The 21,091-nt window shown below is 43.6% G+C and overlaps 1 protein-coding gene and 1 long non-coding RNA gene across 2 annotated transcripts in view; one reads left to right on the top strand and one right to left on the bottom strand.

Annotated features, from left to right (window-relative positions):
• Positions 1–1,408: 1,408 nt before the first annotated feature.
• LOC134407513 (vitamin D3 hydroxylase-associated protein-like) lies at positions 1,409–21,075 on the top strand. Its single transcript, XM_063139358.1, has 15 exons — positions 1,409–1,658; positions 7,482–7,595; positions 9,468–9,611; positions 10,787–10,920; positions 12,161–12,367; positions 13,790–13,830; positions 16,154–16,278; positions 16,869–16,994; positions 17,155–17,252; positions 18,078–18,177; positions 18,640–18,683; positions 18,962–19,001; positions 19,540–19,648; positions 20,354–20,499; positions 20,598–21,075. Exons 1-15 carry the CDS (start codon positions 1,422–1,424, stop codon positions 20,724–20,726), a joined length of 1,794 nt encoding a protein of 597 aa, XP_062995428.1. The 5' UTR covers positions 1,409–1,421; the 3' UTR covers positions 20,727–21,075.
• Positions 20,352–21,091, bottom strand: part of LOC134407537 (uncharacterized) — a 29,316-nt gene continuing 28,576 nt past the window's right edge. The window contains exon 4 of the long non-coding RNA XR_010026046.1: positions 20,352–20,694. This is a non-coding gene — a long non-coding RNA (uncharacterized LOC134407537). The remainder of the gene's footprint in view (positions 20,695–21,091) is intronic.

Here is a 21,091-nt window from a genome sequence, read left to right as displayed (position 1 = left end):
GTTGTTTGTGGTTAACAAACCATGGTTTATTAGCACAGCCACATTCACACATCATGATAACTAAGAATTCAACAACTCATACCATGGGTTGCCAAACGGGGCCATTGTTCATGCATGACCATTATTTAATTGGACCTTGCATGGCAACAATTTGGAAAGCAGTGTGCTGCAATTTATAGCTGCTTCATGCAAGGGAATAGATCACATCTAGCAATTTATATATTGCATGTAATGTGTTACCGTTCATGTTTTGGAAAAACTGCACAAGAGAGATCAGTTGATGCTTGATGTTCACATCAGGGTGTATTCTGCGGTGTTCGGAAGGATCTGGTGGGAAGTATTGGTGAGTGGATTGAATGTATTTTTTTTAGTAAAATAACAACAACCCTCTAATCCACCATCCTGCCCCGCAGGAACACAAGGCATCTAATAATTTTAATAGCAAATAAAACAAAATGTACATTATTATTTTTTTTAAAAAAAACTATCTGTGTGAGTTCAGTGATATTCTGGTATCTCATTGAAAACCTGAACCAGGGGCAAGAATGTGTATATGGGACTGTTTTGATCAGGGGTGTCCAACCATTTTGGGCCTGTGGGTGCATTTGACATTTTGAAAATGTGTCCTGAGTACTACCACCACCACCACCACAAATTGCCCCCCACCCCCTACAGCATCCAATCACAAAAATGATGGGAGCACACACCCCTCTATGTTTGTGTACACCTTGTGTGTGCGCTACTCACTCTGGCTTCTCTTTCCCTCTCCCTGACTCTCTCTCTCTCTCTCTCTCTCTGACTTTCCTCTCCCTCTCTGACTGCTCACTGACTCCTCTCCCTTTCCTTCCCCCTCTCTCTGTTTTTCAGCGTGGAGGACTTTCTCTTTCCCTATTTAAGCTAATGGAGAGATTGGTCCATTGACTTGAATAGGGAGGGGAAAGGAAAACTCTCCTGAAGAAAATTGACTGGAGGGGTGGTGGTGAAGGTCCCCTCCATCCATTTTTCAGCTCCATCACTGTGAGAGGTATCTATGGGGTACATAGTAGACAGTGACACACTGTGTACATGTGCTTACGTGCATGTGCAACCTGCCCCCCCTCCCTGCCCAGATGAGACTTGTCATCTATAGATCCTAACTATAGTACATGGAAGACTGTCTCTGTGCTGCCATAATGAATATTTTTGCTACAAAAACAAGAGAAGACAATAGGTTTAGCTGCTGCAACATGTAATCTGTTTGATATTAAGCAAATTGTTGGGAATTATAAATCAAGTTACTGTTTTAACAGATTAAAGGTCAGGTTGTGGGATAGCTTGGGAGGAGCCAAAGCTTGAGTGTTAAAGGCATCCTGTGTTTAATAATACCTCAGTAGCTACTACTTAAATCATATCAGCTCCTACCAGTTTTGGAGAGATCCAAGATGGGAAGGCAGAGACAAGTCTGTGACATGATTCAGGAGAAGCTGGAAGAATTCCTGCCCAAATATGGAATAAATCCTCAGGCTGCTCTTGCTGTTGCCTGTGGCTCAGCCACGGCAGTTGTGCTATGGAAATGGATGCAACGTAGAGGTATCCAGAGGAAGATGGAAGAGGCCAGACGATGGCGAGATAACAGCTTGGAACAAATGGAAAAAGTCGTTTGGAAGTTTAAACAGAAGGTGACCTGTTCTCAGGGGTGGGGTGTTATGGAGGCCTCTTCTGAAAGGGAGCTCTGAGTACTATACCCTGAAATATCCATTTTAAGCTGTAATCATGTTTGAATGATGGAAAGGGGTCAGCTTTGCTAGTGATCAGGGACTTTTTTTTGCTTCATACTGTGTGGTTCAATTTCATTAATCTGTTTTGTATTGCTAAGCTCTTCATGGAATCTTTGGGCTTGATACCTTTGTCATGGTCTACTTTCTGTGCTCCGTCTTGTGGTAATTCGTATGAATAAATCTTTGTGTACAGGGCGAGCTCCAGGTTTGAGGGGACCCTGGACATAGACCCTCCCAGCTGGTGGCCTTCTCCTGTATTTGTCAGACAGGAGGCACAGCTATCCAGGCTGCATTGAGCAGTGCTAGGTACTGAGCCTAGTCACCATTTTAATTTCTCTATTTCACCTCATTCCAGGGAATTGTGGGAACTTAAAATGTTTTTATGAAAGGGAACCAAGGATGGGCATCAATGGTGGACTCTGCCATGGCACTAGGCCCCTAGTAGTTCCCTAAGAATGCCTGGGTGAAGTGGTAGGGCAGATTTCATGCACCATGGGGGATACTGATTGAAGGAATACACATTAACTGCTGCCACATGGAAGACATTTTAAAATTGCCCTGGCTCACTGTGGATCAAGTCATTTCTTCCAGCACTAGTGGTCAAAAATCAGGCCTATGATAACATGAAGAAAAAAAATTACCTGAGCCATTTCATAAGAACAGCTTACCATATGGTGATACCTGCATTTAAGGGGCCTCCACCTGATACCAGAACATGTAGTGTGAGACATTGTCCATTACTGGCTATTCATTGACATATTCCTATTTGTTTCTCATGTGAGATGTTGCATCCTTTCTCCACCAATTTTCAGTTTACTTCCAAGTAGCAAACACAGGAATTCAGCCATAGAAATTATTTTTCCTTTCAAGGCTATGGCTCAGTGCTTGAGCGTGTGACATAATAATAAATTACCTGTGACTGAGAGCCTTGCTAGATGAGGCCTTAGCGCGCTGTGAGGCCCGGTTTCCCTGCTGTGCATCCAGATGACGCACAAGGAAATCCGGCGCCAGGCCGCACTGAAGCCTCCCCTAACGCGCCATAAGCGAAGTCGCTTATGGCGCGCCTTTTCCGCAGCCCCGGCCTCAGGCCGGGGCTGCGGAACGTCTAGCAAGGTCCGTGGCTTTTTGCGGCTACTCACGAGTAGCCAGGAAAAGCCATGGACTGGGCACAGCACTACAAGTGCTGTGCCCATCGGACCGGGGGGATCCTGGGGGGGGGGAGATGGGGGGGAAGGCCGGACTGGCAGGAGAGGGGGATGGCGGAGGGCCACACGGGACAGCGAGGGATGGTGGAGGGCGACACACAGGAGGGCGAGGGATGGCAGAGGGCGAGACACGGGAGGGCGAGGGAGGGCGGAGGGAGACACACGGGAGGGCGGAGGGCGACACACGGGAGGGCGAGGGGGCGGAGGGTGACACACGGGAGGGCAAGGGGGCAGAGGGCGACACATGGGATGGGGAGGGAGGGCGGGGAAAGAGTGGGCAGGAGGCATGGGAGGCCTTAATTAAGAAAACCCCACTTACCTTCTCCAGAGTCTTCAGGGCACAGGTGGCCCCTTTAACAACAACAACAAAAATGGCCGATGCTGCAGGGCTTCCGTAGTCCCTGTGCGCTACAGTTATCGCGCCGTCGCCCCGCCTCCATGCCGGCTTATCCAGCATGATCTAGCAAGGCCCTGAGTGTGTGCAAAGTTTTTCCACCACTGAGTACTGCAGCCGGCTGCAAATTCCAGTAATATTTCAACTCTTTCTGTTCCCTACTAGGAAGGTTCATTGGAAGGTTCTAGCGCTGTCTTCTGGGATATGAGAGTTAAATTCATTTTGGAAGCTGATCCATTAGGATTTACTAATTACTTAAGAAGTTCTTGATTGTCTTGGATGTTTCGCTAGTTTAACAAATGGGGGAGGGGGAGAAGTGTATGGATTTGTTCTCAGATTTTTTTTCTCCATAAGGAGCTCAGTTGCACTGTTACTTTTGAGATATTACTCACACACTCTGATTAGAATCTCCATTTTTTCTCAGAAGGCTGGCTAGGCAAGAATCTAGGATCATCCAGGATAAGAAGAGTTGAGTAATATTTGTATTTTGACCAACCAAAATGGCTTGAGTTCTCCAGATCCCTACATCAAGCTTGGTAGTATAAAAAGCAGGAGATGGGGGACAAACAGAAAAGTCCAAAAATTTGGCCTGAGGTTTGGGCCATGAGATCTGCCAGGGATTACTTTTAGTTGGTGCACTAAGTAAAAAAAAAAAAAAAGTCAATGGAAGCCTTAGAACATGCAAAAGCTCCCTATCACAGAAATGCAGAAGGAGAACTCCCAGAAACCAAAAGTGAGACATACAGCATTTCACAATTGCACTGCTCTAGAATAGATAAATATATGCACTCTAATAAATCATTTTCTCATACAAGCAAGCACACACACCCTTGTATTGCCCAGCCTCATGTCATTTACATCCCAATTGCGTTAACTGTAAGCCTCTGATAGTGCCTGCCAAAATTCCAAGCACCCTCTCTATTCTCTTATTTGGCCGCTGTAACTTCCCCACCTCTGCCACCTTTTTTCTGTCTATGTCTTGGTGTTATATTTCTATATGCCAAGTGATACTTGCTGATCCAGGATTAACTGGGTTAATATAACAAACTTTTCCATTCTGGATCAATGTTACATATTGGGTGATCTCGTGTATTTTGCAACACATCCCATATTTTAAAATTCAGATCTTACCCTGGCCACAGCTAGACGTAAGGTTTATCCTGGGATCATCCAGGGTTCGCCCCTGCCTGAGCACTGGATCCCCTGTGTGTCACCTAGATGAACAGGTTTGACCCCTGGACGATCCAGGGATAAACCTTAGGTCTAGCTATGGCCCCTGTGTTAGGGTGACCATATTTGGGAAACCAAAAAAGAGGACACTTAGTGTGTGTGGGGGGAAGCAGCTTTCTGAGTCCTGCAAAAAGTACATTATTCCCCCACCACCTTAAAGAACCCGATTGGAGTGGAGGAGGGGAAAGGATTTCATTCTGCACCACCACCATCCACTCCAATTGGGGCCTTTTCTATAATGTCCATGAATGACCCACTTTCCCCTTTAAGACCTCAATTGGAGCTCGGGGTGGGGGAATGATGTGCCTCAAGAAAGCATGTCATTCCCTCCTGCCATGCTAATGGCAGCCTTAAAGAGGAAGGTGTGTCATTCCAGGACATTATTGAAAATGATAGAAAATCCCCCCTGACACCATGGAAAGAACAAAAACCAGGACAAATCCGGGGAATCCTGACAGTTGGTCACCCTACCCTGTGTTCAATAGCTAAACTCCCCGATTTAAATGTAAAGCACAATTTCCCCATGTTACACACTGACTCTAGGCACAAGAATGAAGCAGTGCAAACACCAACAGCAAGTATGTGGTGCTTTCTGGAGACCAACATGTGTACCTGTCTGGGTCCACTTCTAAGTTGGGTCTTACGTATGATTGGGAGGACATGGTGATACAAGGCCGACTTGATATGTTTTTAAATGCAGTCCTGATAACTGGAAGATTAGTCTGATGTTCACTTTCTGTACAGATGGTAGTAGGAAGATTTTTCTTGCTGGGATTCATGTAACTGGCTTTACAATGGAGATTGTAGCGTCCATCCCCTTGGAATGTGAGGTGGCATTTAAATAAGGTTAAATATTGTATTGCAGTAAGGACAACTAAGAAGGGACATTGAATTTCTTCAAAGTTTAGTTGAAATATATTTTTATATTTCATATTATTACTGGGTGACTCCTAAAGGCTTAAAAGAAGCTAATTTTCACTATTGAATGAAGAGTCTAGCCACATAAAGTTGTCAGGCCAGCCCCACACTGCTTCAATTCTACATGCTGTCTATCTAAAGCAACCTAATGAGGATGTGTGGAGCGGTAGGCTCGGGGCTAGTCCAGGGATGCAACTTGTGGCCCTCCAGATATTTTGGGCTACAACACTATCAGCACTAGCCAGCATAGGCAGTGGTGAGGGATCATGGGAGTTATAAGCGTAAACATCTGGAGGGCCATAAGCAGTCCATCCATGGACTGGTTCCTAGCAGATCTCCTCCTCTGCCTTTGAAGCTTTGGGCTCATCCCCTGTCAAAGCACATGGAAATGTTGGAGGCTGGTTCCCAGGCCACTGCTGATGGTGCTGGTTCTGTAACTGCTTCACTTCCTCAGAGTTCATAACCTGGTCGAAGAGCAGAAAGGAGCAAAGTGCTGATTCAGGGTCTGGCCATGATCCTCAAGAGTATAGTTTAGTATTTAACTACTTTGGCTATTATTCCAGCATTCCTTTAGGCTCCTAGTGGTTGCCCTATGAATCCTCATTTAAGGAAGAACAAGGTTTTAGACAGTTTAAATAGGAGAAAAGTTGTACTTTAGAAATAGCATCAATGCCACTGACTGCAGCACAAGTCACATTTTAAAATGGCAGCATCAGCAAGTTCATTGCCCTATTGGGAAATGGCAGTGTGAATATTTCTGGCAAACTCAAAGTTTTGTATTCAAGTGGGACTGCAACACAATGTTGCAAAGTATTACTACCCTGCAGGAATGCTTTTGTTCAGGAAACCAAGGAACTGTGCAGACCCTTTTTTTCCAAGAGGAAGAGTGAGGGCCTTCCTAGACGGGGCTTTAGCCCAGTGCGAGCCCCGGGCTCACTCCTGTGCATCCAGATGATGCACAGGGTATCCCTGGCTCAGGCAGGTGTGAACCCTCCCTGGGCCCAGGGTAACCAGCAGCGCTTGAGGCCTGGTTTTTCCTGCGGTCGCGGGCTGAGCCCGAGACCACAGGCATGTAGCCAGGTCTGCCCCTCTTCCCGGCTACCGGATTTACTCCCGAGTAGCCGGGAAAAGTGGCGGACGGGTTGCAGTGCTCCACAGGAGCCCTGCGGCTATTAAGGCTACGGTGGGGACATGGTGGGGCAGGAAACAGAGGCTGGGGAGATCGGGGGGGAATTGCGGGCGGGGGACATCGGGCGGAAGATCAGACATCGTGGGCAAGGGATCGGACATCGTGGGTGGGGGGGACATGGGGTGGGGGAAAGAGAATGGGGCCAGGGGGGCGGGCGGGCGGGGGATTGGACATCACGGATTGTGGGGGTGAAAGGAGTTTTTTTTTTAAAAAAAACCTACTTACCTTTCCTGGCTCCTGCACTGCTGCTGCTTTAAAAATTAAAAAAAATGGCCGCAACAGCTCTCCTCCAGAGCTCATCGTGGCTCGCTTGTGAATAAGGGTGAGATCTCGCGTTATTCATAATGCAAGGTCTCCCCTCCTCTCCCCCGGATTTTCCACCAGGTCTAGCAAGGCCCTAAGTGTGGAAAGCCAAAGGCCCTTGTCAGACTGATGATGATGATGATGATGATGATGATGATTTGGAGTGTGCTTTCTTTAAACTTATGTATTTCTGCATGCCTAGGAAGTCTTCTGAGAATGTAGAAATTGCTACAATACTTTGGGGTAACTTCCAAACAAATCAGCACTCAATGAACCTGTGTTCACAATTAGAGGCTATGTGTGTGTATTCTGCTTCTCTTTTCCCCTGATAGAACTTGGAGACAACAGTTTAAAATAGAGATCTGATAGGTTTTTGTTCTAATTTCACAATTTTAACATTGTGGCCAAACTCATTTTCAGAGTTTAGGGCTGCTCCTGATGGCTGAAGATATTTTCCTCTATGACACAGATGCCTCTTCTTGCAGAACCCTGAAGTCCAGTCGGAATTCATTCTCTCCCTGTCGCTTGCAGAACTGGCAGAGAAACTTAGGGAAGAGTCTCTGTCTCCAGAGAGTGTTCTGTACACCTACGTAAACAAGGTGAATATAACAGGGGGTTGTGATGTAATCGCTCTGTTTGACTCAGCGATTCCCTGGCCGGAGAAGGGAGGCCTGACTCAGCCAGCCCAGGCATACACCCCTTCACTGCCGCTTGTTAACCCTTTATAGTCTAGGTTCTCAAGGAAATAACACCACACTCCAGAAATAGGGACCAAACACTTTTATTCTTCAAACTACACACTTCCATAAGGGTCCACACATTAAGGTAAACACGTAAGAGGTTTGGGGGGGAAATACAGACAAAGGAATGACATACTTAGGACAGCAGAGACTAATACCTCCCCCTCCCCCTTTACATGTTCAAGCCTAATAGAATTCGCACTCACTCCCCACTTAACCACCCACCAGCCGTAACTCTGGCAAGGTCCCTTGCCCAATTGTACCCAAACCTAGACTTAAAACACAACAAACATTTAACTCTGTGACTTAACCTCTTGTTGCTCACTCCGACTTGGCTTTACGCCATGCAAACTAGGACTCTTTCCCTCAGCAGCTGCGTGGAGCTTTGACCATCCAGCTGGCCCGGCCTGGATGCTCTAACTCACCACGCACATGCTGGACTCCTGACACCCACAGGAAAGAGACTGGACCCTTAGGTGCCTAGGCTTTTTATCCCTTTATGGGACCCCCTTGTCACCAGACCCACCCTGACCAATAGAAACCCCATAGCAACCCACATCTCTCCCGAAGAGAGGGGGAATGCTCTCAGACATTGCACAACTGCAACTTGTTACTCTCCCCAGTACCAGCTCGGGGAGGCATTATCAGATGTCAGGCGCTTCTCACCCAGCGCGGCCTTGGCATTTTACTTGCTACTCCCTTTTCAGACACAAAGAAACCCCACTCCCTCTCCCTAGGATGATTCAAAAGATGTCCTCTTAAAGGGACCATGGGCTCAGCCCATGACAGGGGTATTTGTGCTGTTTGAATAGGAAGCCATCTTGCTTGTTTAGTTTCTATTCAACCAAATTGCCAGATAACTTACACTTTTTTTTTGCACTAAATGGGCAGCTGTTGATTGTTTTGTCCCAGGGATCCATCCACACATCTTTCTTCAGAGTAGCTTTTGTTGTTGTTGTAGGGATAACTAATTTCCCAACTCTCAGACAACAATAACTTGTTGTTTCAGGGATGGGTGGGGGTGGGGGTGTAGATGACAGTGTTTGGAGCCAGACTTAGTCATACTTTAAATAAACCCACTGAAATCAATGGGTCTTAAATTAACTGACTGACATTCCAGACAAGGTCTGGATCCTATACTTGTTTAGATGCTGAGTGTTCCTCTGTTGTTGCACCTGAATGTAGCAACTGTATTTATAGTAAATATTTGCAAGATAACTGCAGGCTGGCTATGTGTAGTAAGCCATTTGCACAAACAGATACCACATGGAAACATTGTTAGGGTGGCCCCAAACATGCAGAGCTGAAATATCCAATAGCAAACCTGTGGTTGCTATTGGACATCTGGATACCTGCTGCAAAAAGAGACTTGTTCAGTGTATTATCTTGGATGGAAGGCCTAGCCTAGAAAAGCCTTCCAAACCTGGTGCCCTTGAGACGATTTGGACTTCATCTCCCATCAGCTCCAGCCAGCGTGGCCAAAGATCAGGAAATAGGGTGTCCTTTGACTCAAGGTTTAATGGACTGATGGCAAAATATGGAGCATCAAATGTTAGTTAAGCCCATTCATTTGTTAACTAAGCTGAGGTGTGCTGTGCATAGAAAATAAAAATGTCCTACAGCCCAGAATATGTGACAATGCTGGCTTTTTAGACTTACAGCAAGGATCCCTTTTTAAAATGAAGCTCTTCTATCTTTCTCTCTCTCTGATATCATCTCCTCTGTGGCAAGGCTCTTGAAGTGACCCATGATGTGAACTGTGTAACGGATTTCATTCATGGGGCTGAGGAACAGCTCGGGGAAGTGAGGAAGCAAAAGGAGAAAGGCTTGCTGTATGGGATTCCTGTCAGCATTAAAGATCACATTGGATGCAAGGTGCTCCGCTCTTTAACCTTAAATGATTTCAATCACCACTGATCTTGTGGTGGTTGTCTATAAGCTCCTAGTGCTATCAAGAGACATTGTGAAGCGCTTCTGTCTTCTTTAATGGGTAAGGAAAAACACACAGAGAAGAAGTGGGAAAACATGGGAGGGAGACAAGTGGAAGATGACTATGTCTGGACCATTATTATTATTATTATTATTATTATTATTATTATTATTATTATTATTTCATTTCTATACTGCCCAGTAGCTGAGGGTGACATAAAAGGGTGACAGCTAGAGACGTAAAGACCTGGGGGGGGGACCCAGAAAAAATGGGCAAAACCCAGACAAATTGAGGGAAAGCATTTCCTCCTTTTCAGGGATTTTTGGAATGCTTGGAAATCATTTTTTTCTTAATTGTTCTGTTTTCCCGCCTATCCCCCCTGAGGCCTTTATATTTCTAGAGATGGTACAATAACAGCCTTTTCTGGAAGCATCTAATGTGTCAGATTAAAGAGGTGGAATAACATAATCAAGTTTTTTTTCTTAGTAGCTTCAGTTAAGGTTTGGTCTAGTCATTGGTTAAGTCTCGAAAAGGCAGAGAAATGAAATGGAGTTTAATATGGCTGAAATCCAATTTCAAATGCAATATGAACATCTAATTCTTTGGAGATGATTATAGGCGTGTGTGTGTGTGTACATACATGTGTGTGTGTGTACACGTACATACATGATGTTATAAACTTTTAATTCATGATGTGAGATGTGGCTCTCAGTGTATTTAGGATATTAAGTAGTTTGAATAAATAAATAAATAAATATTTACCACATATGAAGTATGTGCGTCTTCATACTCTATGACAACCCTCCCTAAACTGATGCCCTTGAAATGCTTTGGACTGCAACTCCAAGCATTCTTCACCATTGGCTATGCTGGCTAGGGTTGATGGCAGTTGAAGTCCAAAACATCTAGAGGGCACCAGGTTGGGTAAGGCTGCTCTGAGAGTACCCTCTTCTGTAAAACCTTTTAGGATTGTGTTGTGTGTGTTTTTAACTGTTTTTTTTAAACAAACACACACACACACACACACGGCTTAATTGTTTTGATCTTGGCGGGCAAAATCTAATAGCTTGACACTCGTTGGTCACATCATGTCAAACCAGTTGTGTTTTCTCTCCCAAAGGACCACATCTCTACGGGTGGTTTGGTGCAGTTTCTTAGCCAAGTAGAAAAAGATGACAGCGTGATCGTGAAGGTTTTGAAGAAGCAGGGGGCAATCCCATTTGTGAAAACCAACATCCCCCAGAGCATGATAAAGTATCCCTTGCCTCTCTTGTTATCATAAATCTCTGTGTCTTGCTCTCTTTCCAAATATATGACAAGGTTTAAAAATAAATCTTGAGAAGCTGGGACTTTTTAATGCAAGAAAGGACGTCTAAGAGGGGCATGAGAGAGGTTGATAAATTATGAAGAATGTGATAAAAGTGATTTGAAAAGAACTATCTAAGCAATAGAATTTGGTGTCTTCTGATGAGAAGAATCCACTGGTGTGTTCTCACTAGTGCTATTGGCATTGTGCTACTGTAAAATCAGTGCTTGTCCAGTTGTAAACCAATGCATGTGCAATGGGAAAAGTAGTCATTTGCTACCAAATTTTGGCAGCAAATCACCACTTTTTCCATCGCACTAGTTACATTGTACACATATTAATTTTATTCTAGTACAATGCCAGTAGTGCTAATATTCAGACACCACTGGACACTACCTGGATACCTGGACAATTAAGAAGTATTTTGCATTTAGTGTTGGGAATTTACTACCAGATGATGTAGTAGCAAATGAACTTTTTCTGACAGTGGCCACTAGCTTAGATGCTTCAAAAAGGAGAAGAGAGCTCTATGGAAGATGTATCTGTCAGTGGTACCTGCTGTACACATACAGCAGAATACAGAATGCCTGCTCTACACCTACAGCAGAGGGTGAAATGGGTGACTGCAGATGGGTAATGCCATTTCTGGATGCCTTCCCGATGTGTAAACTAGCACCTGAGGGAGTAGGATGGGCTAGAACTTTCTCCCTGGTGTGCTAGTTTCCCCCCTGCAATTAATTAATTTGGTTAATATGAGGGAGTATTCAAAAATGGCATCCAAAGCTAGCAGTCTTACATGCTACAGTCCATTCTGTTACCTCCTCCGTCAGCATGTGTAGGTTTAGTCTTGCTATTATCCATGAGGAAGTAGACCATGTAGGGGCGTCCATCTCCATCACATCATTCCCAATGAGCTTTTTTGGGGCATCTAAATGGCCACAGTTGTGGACAATGTTGAACTAGATGGCTGGTTGGCCTGATTCAGCAAGGCAGTTTGTACATTCTTTTCTTGCATTATTCTATGTTGACCCCCTTCATGCACATTTTACCTTTCCCCCTACTAGTTCTCTCTCTCATCTATGGGTATCTTAATGCTACTTGCATGCCGTTTCATTCTTGACCTGTTGTTCCATGCTTTGTTTGGTTGGCCCTAAATATCTTCCATTATCAATCTTCTATCTCGCTCAGCATTGACTGCAGCAACTTAATCTTTGGTGAGACACTAAACCCCCGAAATCACAAGAAAAGTCCCGGTGGTTCTTCTGGAGGAGAAGGGGCACTTATTGCAGGAGGAGGGTCCATCTTGGGCTTTGGGACAGATGTTGCTGGAAGCATTCGCGTGCCCTCCAGCTTCTGTGGGATTTGTGGACTCAAACCAACGGGCTCTCGACTGAGGTAGGTGATGGAATCTCCATTGGATTGACAATTAGCCAAACAGCTGAACAGTAGGGGAATTCATTTCCCCAGGATTAGTGCGAGGTGATTCATTTGAGCTGAAACAAAAAAAGTACTTTTTGAATTCACAAATCAAATGTTGGTATTCTTTTTACTTTGATTAATATTCCTATATTCATTTCCTTAGGTCATTAGATTACAACTAATTTTATTATCTATTATTATTATCATTTTGGGTAGAATTGATACACAACATTTAACCATTTATGTAGAGCTTCTTTTAATTTATCTGTAATCATTGCCATAATTCTAAAATGAACTAAATCTAAATTTGATTTTCAAATAAATTGAATTGTACAAATTTCAAATTAAAAAATTATAAAAGCAATGCCACTCTTTATATTTGTAGCCTTCACTAGTCATATGCATTTGCATTTTGGAATATGACTTTTCTTTGTTATACATGTATTCACTTTATAGAGGTTGCACCTTTGCTGCCTGATGTGTGTGGTTTCGTTTAAATACATCTCTTGAGATGTTGTTCCATCTCATGTCAACTTGTTGCTCCAATAGTAAGTTTAGGTGGCAAATAAATATGGTGGCATTCATTGCATGAATGAATTGTTACTGCAACATAGATGGAGCTATAATGTCTACAATGTATACTTTGGGAAGAAGCACAACTAGGACTTTTTACAATCGTAGATCCAAAGCACACCTTACTTTAAAACAGCCATTTTTCTTTTCTTTTTATTCTAGAGTAAGTGTAGGGTCCATATGGATTGGGGTGGGTGGTAAAACACCTTTAATCCTCACCCACACACTATTGTGGTCCCAATCTGGACTGGGTCTCTGTATTTGCAATTTATATTTCCAAGCAGTGATCTGCTAAACAAAATGGGTCAATATATATTGAAGGCACAGGGGCCTGATCCAGACTAGGGCTTCAGCAGAAGGGAAAGGGTTAAAGCCATCCTTCTCCCCCCTCCCCTGGTTAGGGTCCCAGTCCAGATTGGGATCCTGTGCTTAATCTAGAATAAAAAAGAAAAAAATATATAGTTCCTTGCTACGTTTTTAAAGTAATATGTGCTTTGGCCTTTATACACTGGTCCTGATTCTTGGAGCACCTCACCCACTTGTAGGCAATCTGTACCAGCTTACCACAAATCTGATTTCAACTTGGTATAGGTACCAGTCTTGGAATATAGAAAAGTTGAACCTAGATCCGGCTATTTTTCTCATCATTTAAGCATTGTCAATGAATATGTGGTGATCCATGCAACCGCCATGCACTGCACTGCTCTTGTTCGTCTTCCCTGATCTGAATGCATGCATTGGACTTGCAGCTGAAGCATGATAGCTGTCTTCCATTGTGTTGATAATTAATACATTTTTTCTAATTTATTTTCCCCCCCCCTCCAGTGTTGTTGGCCTTGCTAGTCCTATAGCAGGCATGAAGTCAGGTAAGTAAGTTGTATCCATCCAAATTTTATGCATTTATTTATAAACCAACTTCCTCGACCAAGTCGACCTAAGGTGATAAACAAAATACAAGTATAAAAATGAAAGTACAATAATAGAATATTATAACCACTGAGAGATTCTATTATATTCAATAGCATATAAGTGTTACAAATAAATAAGTAATAAAGTTTTAATATATAAAACAACAAAAGAACAATACATTTCCCAAATTCATAACACATCAATAAAATAGCATCATGACCAATACAACCCATCAATTTCAGAGCTATTAAAAATAGGTGGGGTTTCAAAGCCTTTTCAAGTACTGCAACAGAGGGGGGCAAGCTTACATACCTGCTGGGGGAGTTCTGTAATGTAGGGGCTGCTACCAAAAAGGCCCTGTCACTAATGCCTTCCAATCTAACAGATCGTCAATTCCGGCCAACGTGTATGGCCTCCAGCCTGATCCTAAAGTATGTGCAGGTTCATATGGGTGCATCTGATCAGTGGTATATTGAATATCCCATCCCTAAATTGTTTCAGACGTCAAATGGAAAATCAAGACTTTGCGTTCGGCACAGAAATGCACTGGTAACCAGTAGAGTTGGCGCCGAATTGGTGCAATATGTTCTGACCATCTGGCCCCAATGAGTGCCTGAGCAACTGCATTCTGCACATCTATGCTTCCACAGATAGTGCTGAGACCTGAAGAGACCCCAAACAGCTAACATGGTCCATCAGGGGGAGTTCGCCTTTCCCCCCAGATCACCTGGTTTCCCTGTCCACAGCAGTTCTTTGTTATCTGGATTAAGCATCAGTTTGGTCATCCTCATCCATCCCCAAACGCCTCCAGATGCCTGGGGCTTGTCCATACGGCTGTTTACACTGCCATAAATGTGTATCTTTCCATATTTAGACAGATGATGCAGCACCAAATATGAAGCCATCCAGGGGCAAACCCTGTAAAATCCGCTCCAAAAAAGCCGGGCATTTACGCAGACATTTTTGGCAGCGGAGGTGGCTCCGCAGCTCTAAAACAATAAAAAAAGATTAAAATTGGGGCGGGGGAAAAGGAGAGCAACAGTGCCATTCCTCCCCCCCCCTTTTGTTAATTTTATGATTTAAATATACAGAGCTCCACATTAACATTTTTTTGGAAGACCGGGCCACCTCCATTCTGAATATGTGGACCTCCACATATTATGGTCTTTCAATTAGAAAAAATGGGGGTGGACAGCCCCGTTCCTTTCCTCCCTCCCCCCAGGGATGAACAGCCCCATTCCTTTCCTCCCTCCCCCCAGGGATGAACAGCCCCGTTACTTTCCTCCCTCCCCATGGGGATGAACGGCCCCACTCCTTTCCTCCCCCCATTTCTTTTTTTTTTTAATTTTTTTTTCAGAGATGCCAGGAAGGAAAATTTGCACTTGCCTTCCTTCCCGTGCAGATACCAGGAAGGAAAGCAAATGTGGGTGCAAGGCGCCTCCCGGTTCTAAAGTGCCTCCATATAGCTGGGGGCCTGTTCAAGAGTTCAGCGGCCTCTCTAGAATTTGCAGGTGTAAATAGAGGCAGAGCTGTGTCATTACGTTATTGCTATCTTTGCTGTCCAAACCTCTGGACTGCAAGAAACTTGTAATAATGTCTGATACTTTCCTTATATTGGAGCAATTCCCTGTGTTCGCTAAATATTGAGGCAGTGCCCTGTTGGTGACATTAGATTTTAGGTGATTAATGCAGTGGATTCTTTTAAACCAATGCAAACATGAGTGTTGGGGGCAGATGTGCCCAGAGAATGACACGTGCTGTGGTTACATCGTTAAAAATAAGCAGATCTTATACTCTGATCAGTGTTTGGATGCAGGCCTGACAGGAAGCCAGTATATCAGGACTGTCCCTCCATTTGTGGCCCTCTATATAGGGCTGGACTTCAACTCCTACGCTATATGAGCCTCTCAGATGGAGAACCTGATAGACAAACAAACTGCACATAAAGACAGACAAACAAACTGCACACCTTTATTCTGGAATGAAGTTGTATCCCAGCCAGTCTGAATTTGATTGTGTCTCAGTGAGAGTTGCAACCTTGGCTGTGCTAAAGGAGCATAGGAAACTACCTAATACCGCATCAGACCTTTTGTCCATTTAGCCCAGTACTGCTGGGCAGTAGGACTCCTGGAGTGTCCTTGTCATCAACTAATACCTGGTCCTTTTAACCAGTGAGTAAACCTACCCCTGAGCTGTGATCCACCCCTACTATGGTCTATCCCCTACTGAAGAATAGGCAAAGTCAGAAACGCACACACAATTTCTTAATTTCCTTTCCAGTTTCGGCAACAATTGGCCCTATGGCAAGAGATGTGGACAGCTTGGCTCTGTGCATGAAGGCTCTCTTATGTGAAGATTTGTTCTGCCTGGATCCCTCAGTACCGCCAATGCCATTCAGAGAGGAGGTAATTGAGCAGGGGGTTGGACTTGATGGCCTTGTAGGCCCCTTCCAACTCTGCTATTCTATAATTCTATGATTCTACGAATTAGTGGTAGGGAGGAGGGAGCAACTGAGATGTTCAGCACCATGGACAACACCAGCTTTCTCAATGATGAATGATGCGCCTCTTTTTCAAATATTTTATGATTGTACTGTTGAGTATACATGATTTGATATACTTATGAATCCATCAAAACATTGAACCTTTAACTAAAAATCAGTCAATCAATTTTATCACTATTCAAACTAGTGTAATTGAGTTCTCCATTGTGGCAGTGTCCCCAAACCACTTCAGCAATTTATGTGCCACTGGTGTTTTTGATCAGTTTCCTGTGCTTTGAAATATTATTCTTGTGGCACTGGGCTGGCAAGATGTGTAAAGAGAAGTTCTTATCTTTAATTTCCACCTTCAAAGATCTCAGCAAGTTGACTTTTAGGTCACATTCTATTGTTTTTATTAGTACCAGAGCTTGCCCCTTTCTGTATCTTTATTTAAGTGGTGGAAATCTCCTTCAGTGCTTCAGTAAATAAACATTTCCTACTGTCTTCTTCCAGATTTACACCAGCTCAAAACCCCTCCGGATTGGATTCTATGAAGATGATGGTTATTTTGAGCCATCTCCCAGCATGAGGAGAGCAGTTCGGGAAACCAAGAATCTTCTTCAGACAGCAGGGCATACGGTATATTTGTTTCTTAATTCCTTAATTCTAGCCTAGATGTGTGTGCCCATTTCTGAATCTTGTACATCAACCACAAAAACTTTGATTTGCATTGCCCACAGTCCTTATATGCAACAGGTTTGCCTGTTTTCAAATTGAAATTATTGTCTTTTTCATGCAGCTCATCCCTTTTGTTCCTCCCCGCTTTAACTATGTAGTAGATGAGCTCTTCACCAGAGGCCTCTTTTCTGATGGAGCTGCAAATTTACTGGACAAGTTGTAAGTAGACCACATAGCTGGGCTTGATAGTTCTGCTCATATAGACTTGTACTAGCAGAGTAGCTTTGGTGACATCAGTCAGTGAAGAATGAATTTTAATGGGAGTATGATTAAGACTGAGACAGGAAAAGCTCAGGGGTGGAAAATGTAGTTTTAATTTTTTAAAAAACGATTTAAAAACTGAGAGAACTGTGAACACATAGTGAAATGCAACCTTGAGGATAAAGCAATTTTAGCTACAGGACATGAAGTTAGGCAACTGTGAGAACATATGGCCTCTAACACTGAATCAGACTACTGTTTGGTCCATCTAACTCAGGGATGGGGAACGTGTGGCCCTCCAGATGCTGTTGCACTGCAGCCCCCATCATCCCTCACTGTTGGCTATGTTGGGTGGGGCTGAAGGAAGCTGTAGTATCATGTGAAGGGCCACATGTTCTTACCCTGATCTAGCCAATGACTGGCAAAGGCTCTCCAAGGTTTAACACTTTCCCTAGATCTGCTACCTGAGCACTTTTTCACTGGAGATGCCTGGAACTGAATTTATCAACTTCAGCATGCATTCCATGGCTTTGCCACTGAGCTATGGGCCCTACCCTATATGGGCATGTAAGCTAGGAAATCAAAGGAGTATTCATCCAAGTTCATTCTCATTAGCACACTTTAAAATACTCTGTGTAGTGGAGTTCAGCCTCCTGAAGAATTCATACTCCTTTTATTTCTGTGAATTCAGACAACACAGGTTGAATAATGATAACTTTCTTTTGGCAATCCTCCATTGCTGACTGTAAACATGGCCTGCTTTCTTCTCCTTTCATCTCCCAGCAAAGGAGACATTGTTGATCCTTATTTGAAATCCCAGATTAATTGTTACAGTCTTCCCATTCTGCTGAAGAGGATTTTGGCATTCATCCTCAAACCTGTGGTGAGTATTTGGCCAACTTGTTTTGCTGCCATAGCAAATGCTGAAAGATGCTGACGAGCATGGGGTAGGGTTGGAGTGACGATGAATGTGCCCAAGTACGGCAGATGACGTGCGTTTGTACTTGGGGTGTGAGCTCACTACTGACTACGTTCACCACTAAAGAGAAAGTGGTCAGTGTGGTGCAATAGCTACAGTGTTGGATTGGGAGTCAGGAGATCCGGGTTCTAGTCCCCATTCGGCCATGGAAGCTCACTGAGTAACTCTGGGCCAATCACGGACTCTCAGCCTAAACTTTCTCACAGGGTTGTTGTTGTTGTGAGGATGAAATGGACAGGAGGAGAATTATGTATGCTTCCTTGGGTTCCTTAAGGAGGAAAAAAGGCAGAATATAATGCAATAAATACACATACAATACATATAGGATTCCCAGCGGAAACAAATATACATGTGTTTCCTTCCCAGTACCCTCGGATTGCCAGAGACCTCAATGCACTCTGTGGAGTTGGGTAAGGAATGACTGGTTTCAAAAATTGTCCTCTGCAGAATGTAAACCTTCAGCACTGTACAGGAAATGCAAAGGGGAAAGCAGTGTCCACCGATTAAATCTATCCCAGGGCAGTCTCTTATGAAAAGCTGTATTTGTGTGTCAGCACAGTGCAGAGGGCATCACCTGATTGTATGGTGCTGCAAGGCTGCCATAGGATAAGCTCATGAATTTTCACGTATGCAGGCACACTTTCAGCTGCATTCTTGACTATGTTGTTTCATTATTCCAATGTTGCAGATCAGCAAAAAACCTATGGAAACATCACGTGGCAGTGGAGGTGAGCTCTTGTTCCTCTGTCAGTTGCATTGGGTTTTTTAAAGAGAGAGGTGACTAAGAAATATAACAACAACAACAACTGTTTCTGGTAAATTGCCAACAAACCATTTATGGTTCACATGATAACTAGGCTGACATCCAATCGTTACGTCTACTTTTACCACCGTTGCTTGATATACATTATTTTCAACATGGAAATGGATGTTCTTTCAGAACGTAATATATAGAAGTCAGCTCTAAAGGCTGCTTTGCATGGGAATTTTTGTGCTTGAGTACAAATAGAAATGTATGTGTTGCCCAAGTAGGAAGGGCACATGGTGTACTTCCTGTTGCATTTTATTTCTTAAATACATGAATGCATTCTTCATATATGAAGACCAGTGTATACACTTTTTACTCTGGCAGGCTGCGATGTGTGTCTGAAAGCACCTTGTTCCAGAATCAGCCACTAGGTGGCAATGTAATCATACTAATAATAGTGGTGCGGAATGACGGGGAGAGAATGTGGTGAATCTCTCTATAAAACTCTTTCTCTCCAGTCTTACCGTAGAGAATTCCTTGCTGAATGGAGGAAGCTGAAGCTGGATGTCATCCTCTGTCCTGTGTTGGGTCCAGCTTTTAATGAAGGCTATCCTGGGAAACTCTTTGGTAGTGCCTCTATTCCTGATTTGGTTTTGGCTTTCCATAGAACTGGCAGAAATGCCCATCTTTTGAATTGTAATAAGATGGAAACCACTTTTTAATTTGCCACATGCAAGCAAAAAGGGATAAAAGGTTCAGAAATGTATAGAACACATGTAGTTTTAAATCTTTTAAAAATTATAATTAAATTTACCGTTTTAAAAAATCATTAGTTTTTCTTGTTAATTTTTTTTTGTGGGGGAGAGTGTTCTACATTATATTGTTTTATTAATTTTTATGCTCCATGTGGCATCAGTTAATTAAGCAACCAGCCCCAGAGGAACTAGCAAACAATAAAGAAGTAAATGTAATGGGATTTTCTCTCTCTCTCTCTCTGAAAGGTCAGAGATTGGGGAGGCACTACAAAGCCCAATGAAGCATATACGCTCAGTCAAAGCTTTACCTCTGCCAACATGGGCCTGCTGTCCCATCATGTAGTGACGTGCCCTGTGGGTTGGTCTATCGTGAGAAGAAGAGGTGTAACTTTCCAAGGGCAAGTCTGGACAGAGGCCACAAGCCGTACATCATCTCCTCCTTCCATAAAGTCACTAGTTGAGGTTTCAGATTATAAAAGCTAAAGAAGAAAATCCAGTCAGTGATGGGTTTCTACAGAGTTGTTCTAAAACCCAAATGGACCTTGGTTGTTCCAGTCATAGCTTTTTTGTCTTTCAGCTGCTACATCCTATACCAATTTATACAACGTCCTGAACTTTCCTGCTGGGATTGTGCCAGTCACCACCGTTACCCAGGCTGATGAGGAAGAGCTTAAACATTACAGAGGGCATTATGGTGACCCTTGGGATAAGCGCCTGAAAGAGGTCAGTGACCATTACCAAAAGAATCTACCTGCCTCTTGCCGATTCTCTTGCAACTTGCTAATGCTCTTGTCTCTTGCTGTCTGTCCCTCTACTCGCAGGCTGTTAAAGATGCTGTTGGGCTTCCTGTGGCCGTCCAGTGTGTGGCCTTGTCTTGGCAGGAGGAGCTGTGCCTTCGGCTCATGAAGGAGGTGGAGACTGTTGTCCATGAGAGAAGAACAAAAAAATGACCCGTTACACCTCATTACAGAAGCATTACAAATGAATAAAAAACAATACAGCTGGGCGCACTAAGGGATTGAGCATGCTGCAATTAATCACTAAAGTAAAATGCTGTACAGGGCACAGTTATTTGTTAAATATGACTCATCATACTCAGAGGGAAGCTATTTGTGACAAAGGCTTAGTTTTCACAAACAGCAAATTAGGTGGCAAACCTGTGCCTGGACTGTATTACGTCGAATTGCAGATGGGTATTCCTATGATCAAGTGTTTCTCCATTAGAAAAATCCCCACATACACAAAGCTAGCATGTCAGGGAGATGTCTGTGTTAGAACACCTCTCCCTGCCATCACATTTTCTATTTTATTCTAC

This window comes from Elgaria multicarinata, chromosome 1, assembly GCF_023053635.1.
Source record: "Elgaria multicarinata webbii isolate HBS135686 ecotype San Diego chromosome 1, rElgMul1.1.pri, whole genome shotgun sequence".
Classification (NCBI taxonomy): Eukaryota; Metazoa; Chordata; class Lepidosauria; order Squamata; family Anguidae; genus Elgaria; species Elgaria multicarinata.
This window is presented reverse-complemented; position numbering and strand designations above follow the sequence as displayed.

Coding starts and splice junctions, on each gene's coding strand:
- LOC134407513 (XM_063139358.1), top strand. CDS start 1,422: ATGGGAAGGCAGAGACAAGTCTGTGACATGATTCAGGAGAAGCTGGAA. Junction 7,596..9,467: donor TGTACACCTACGTAAACAAG/GTGAATATAACA, acceptor CTCTGTGGCAAG/GCTCTTGAAGTGACCCATGA. Junction 18,684..18,961: donor AATGCACTCTGTGGAGTTGG/GTAAGGAATGAC, acceptor CCAATGTTGCAG/ATCAGCAAAAAACCTATGGA.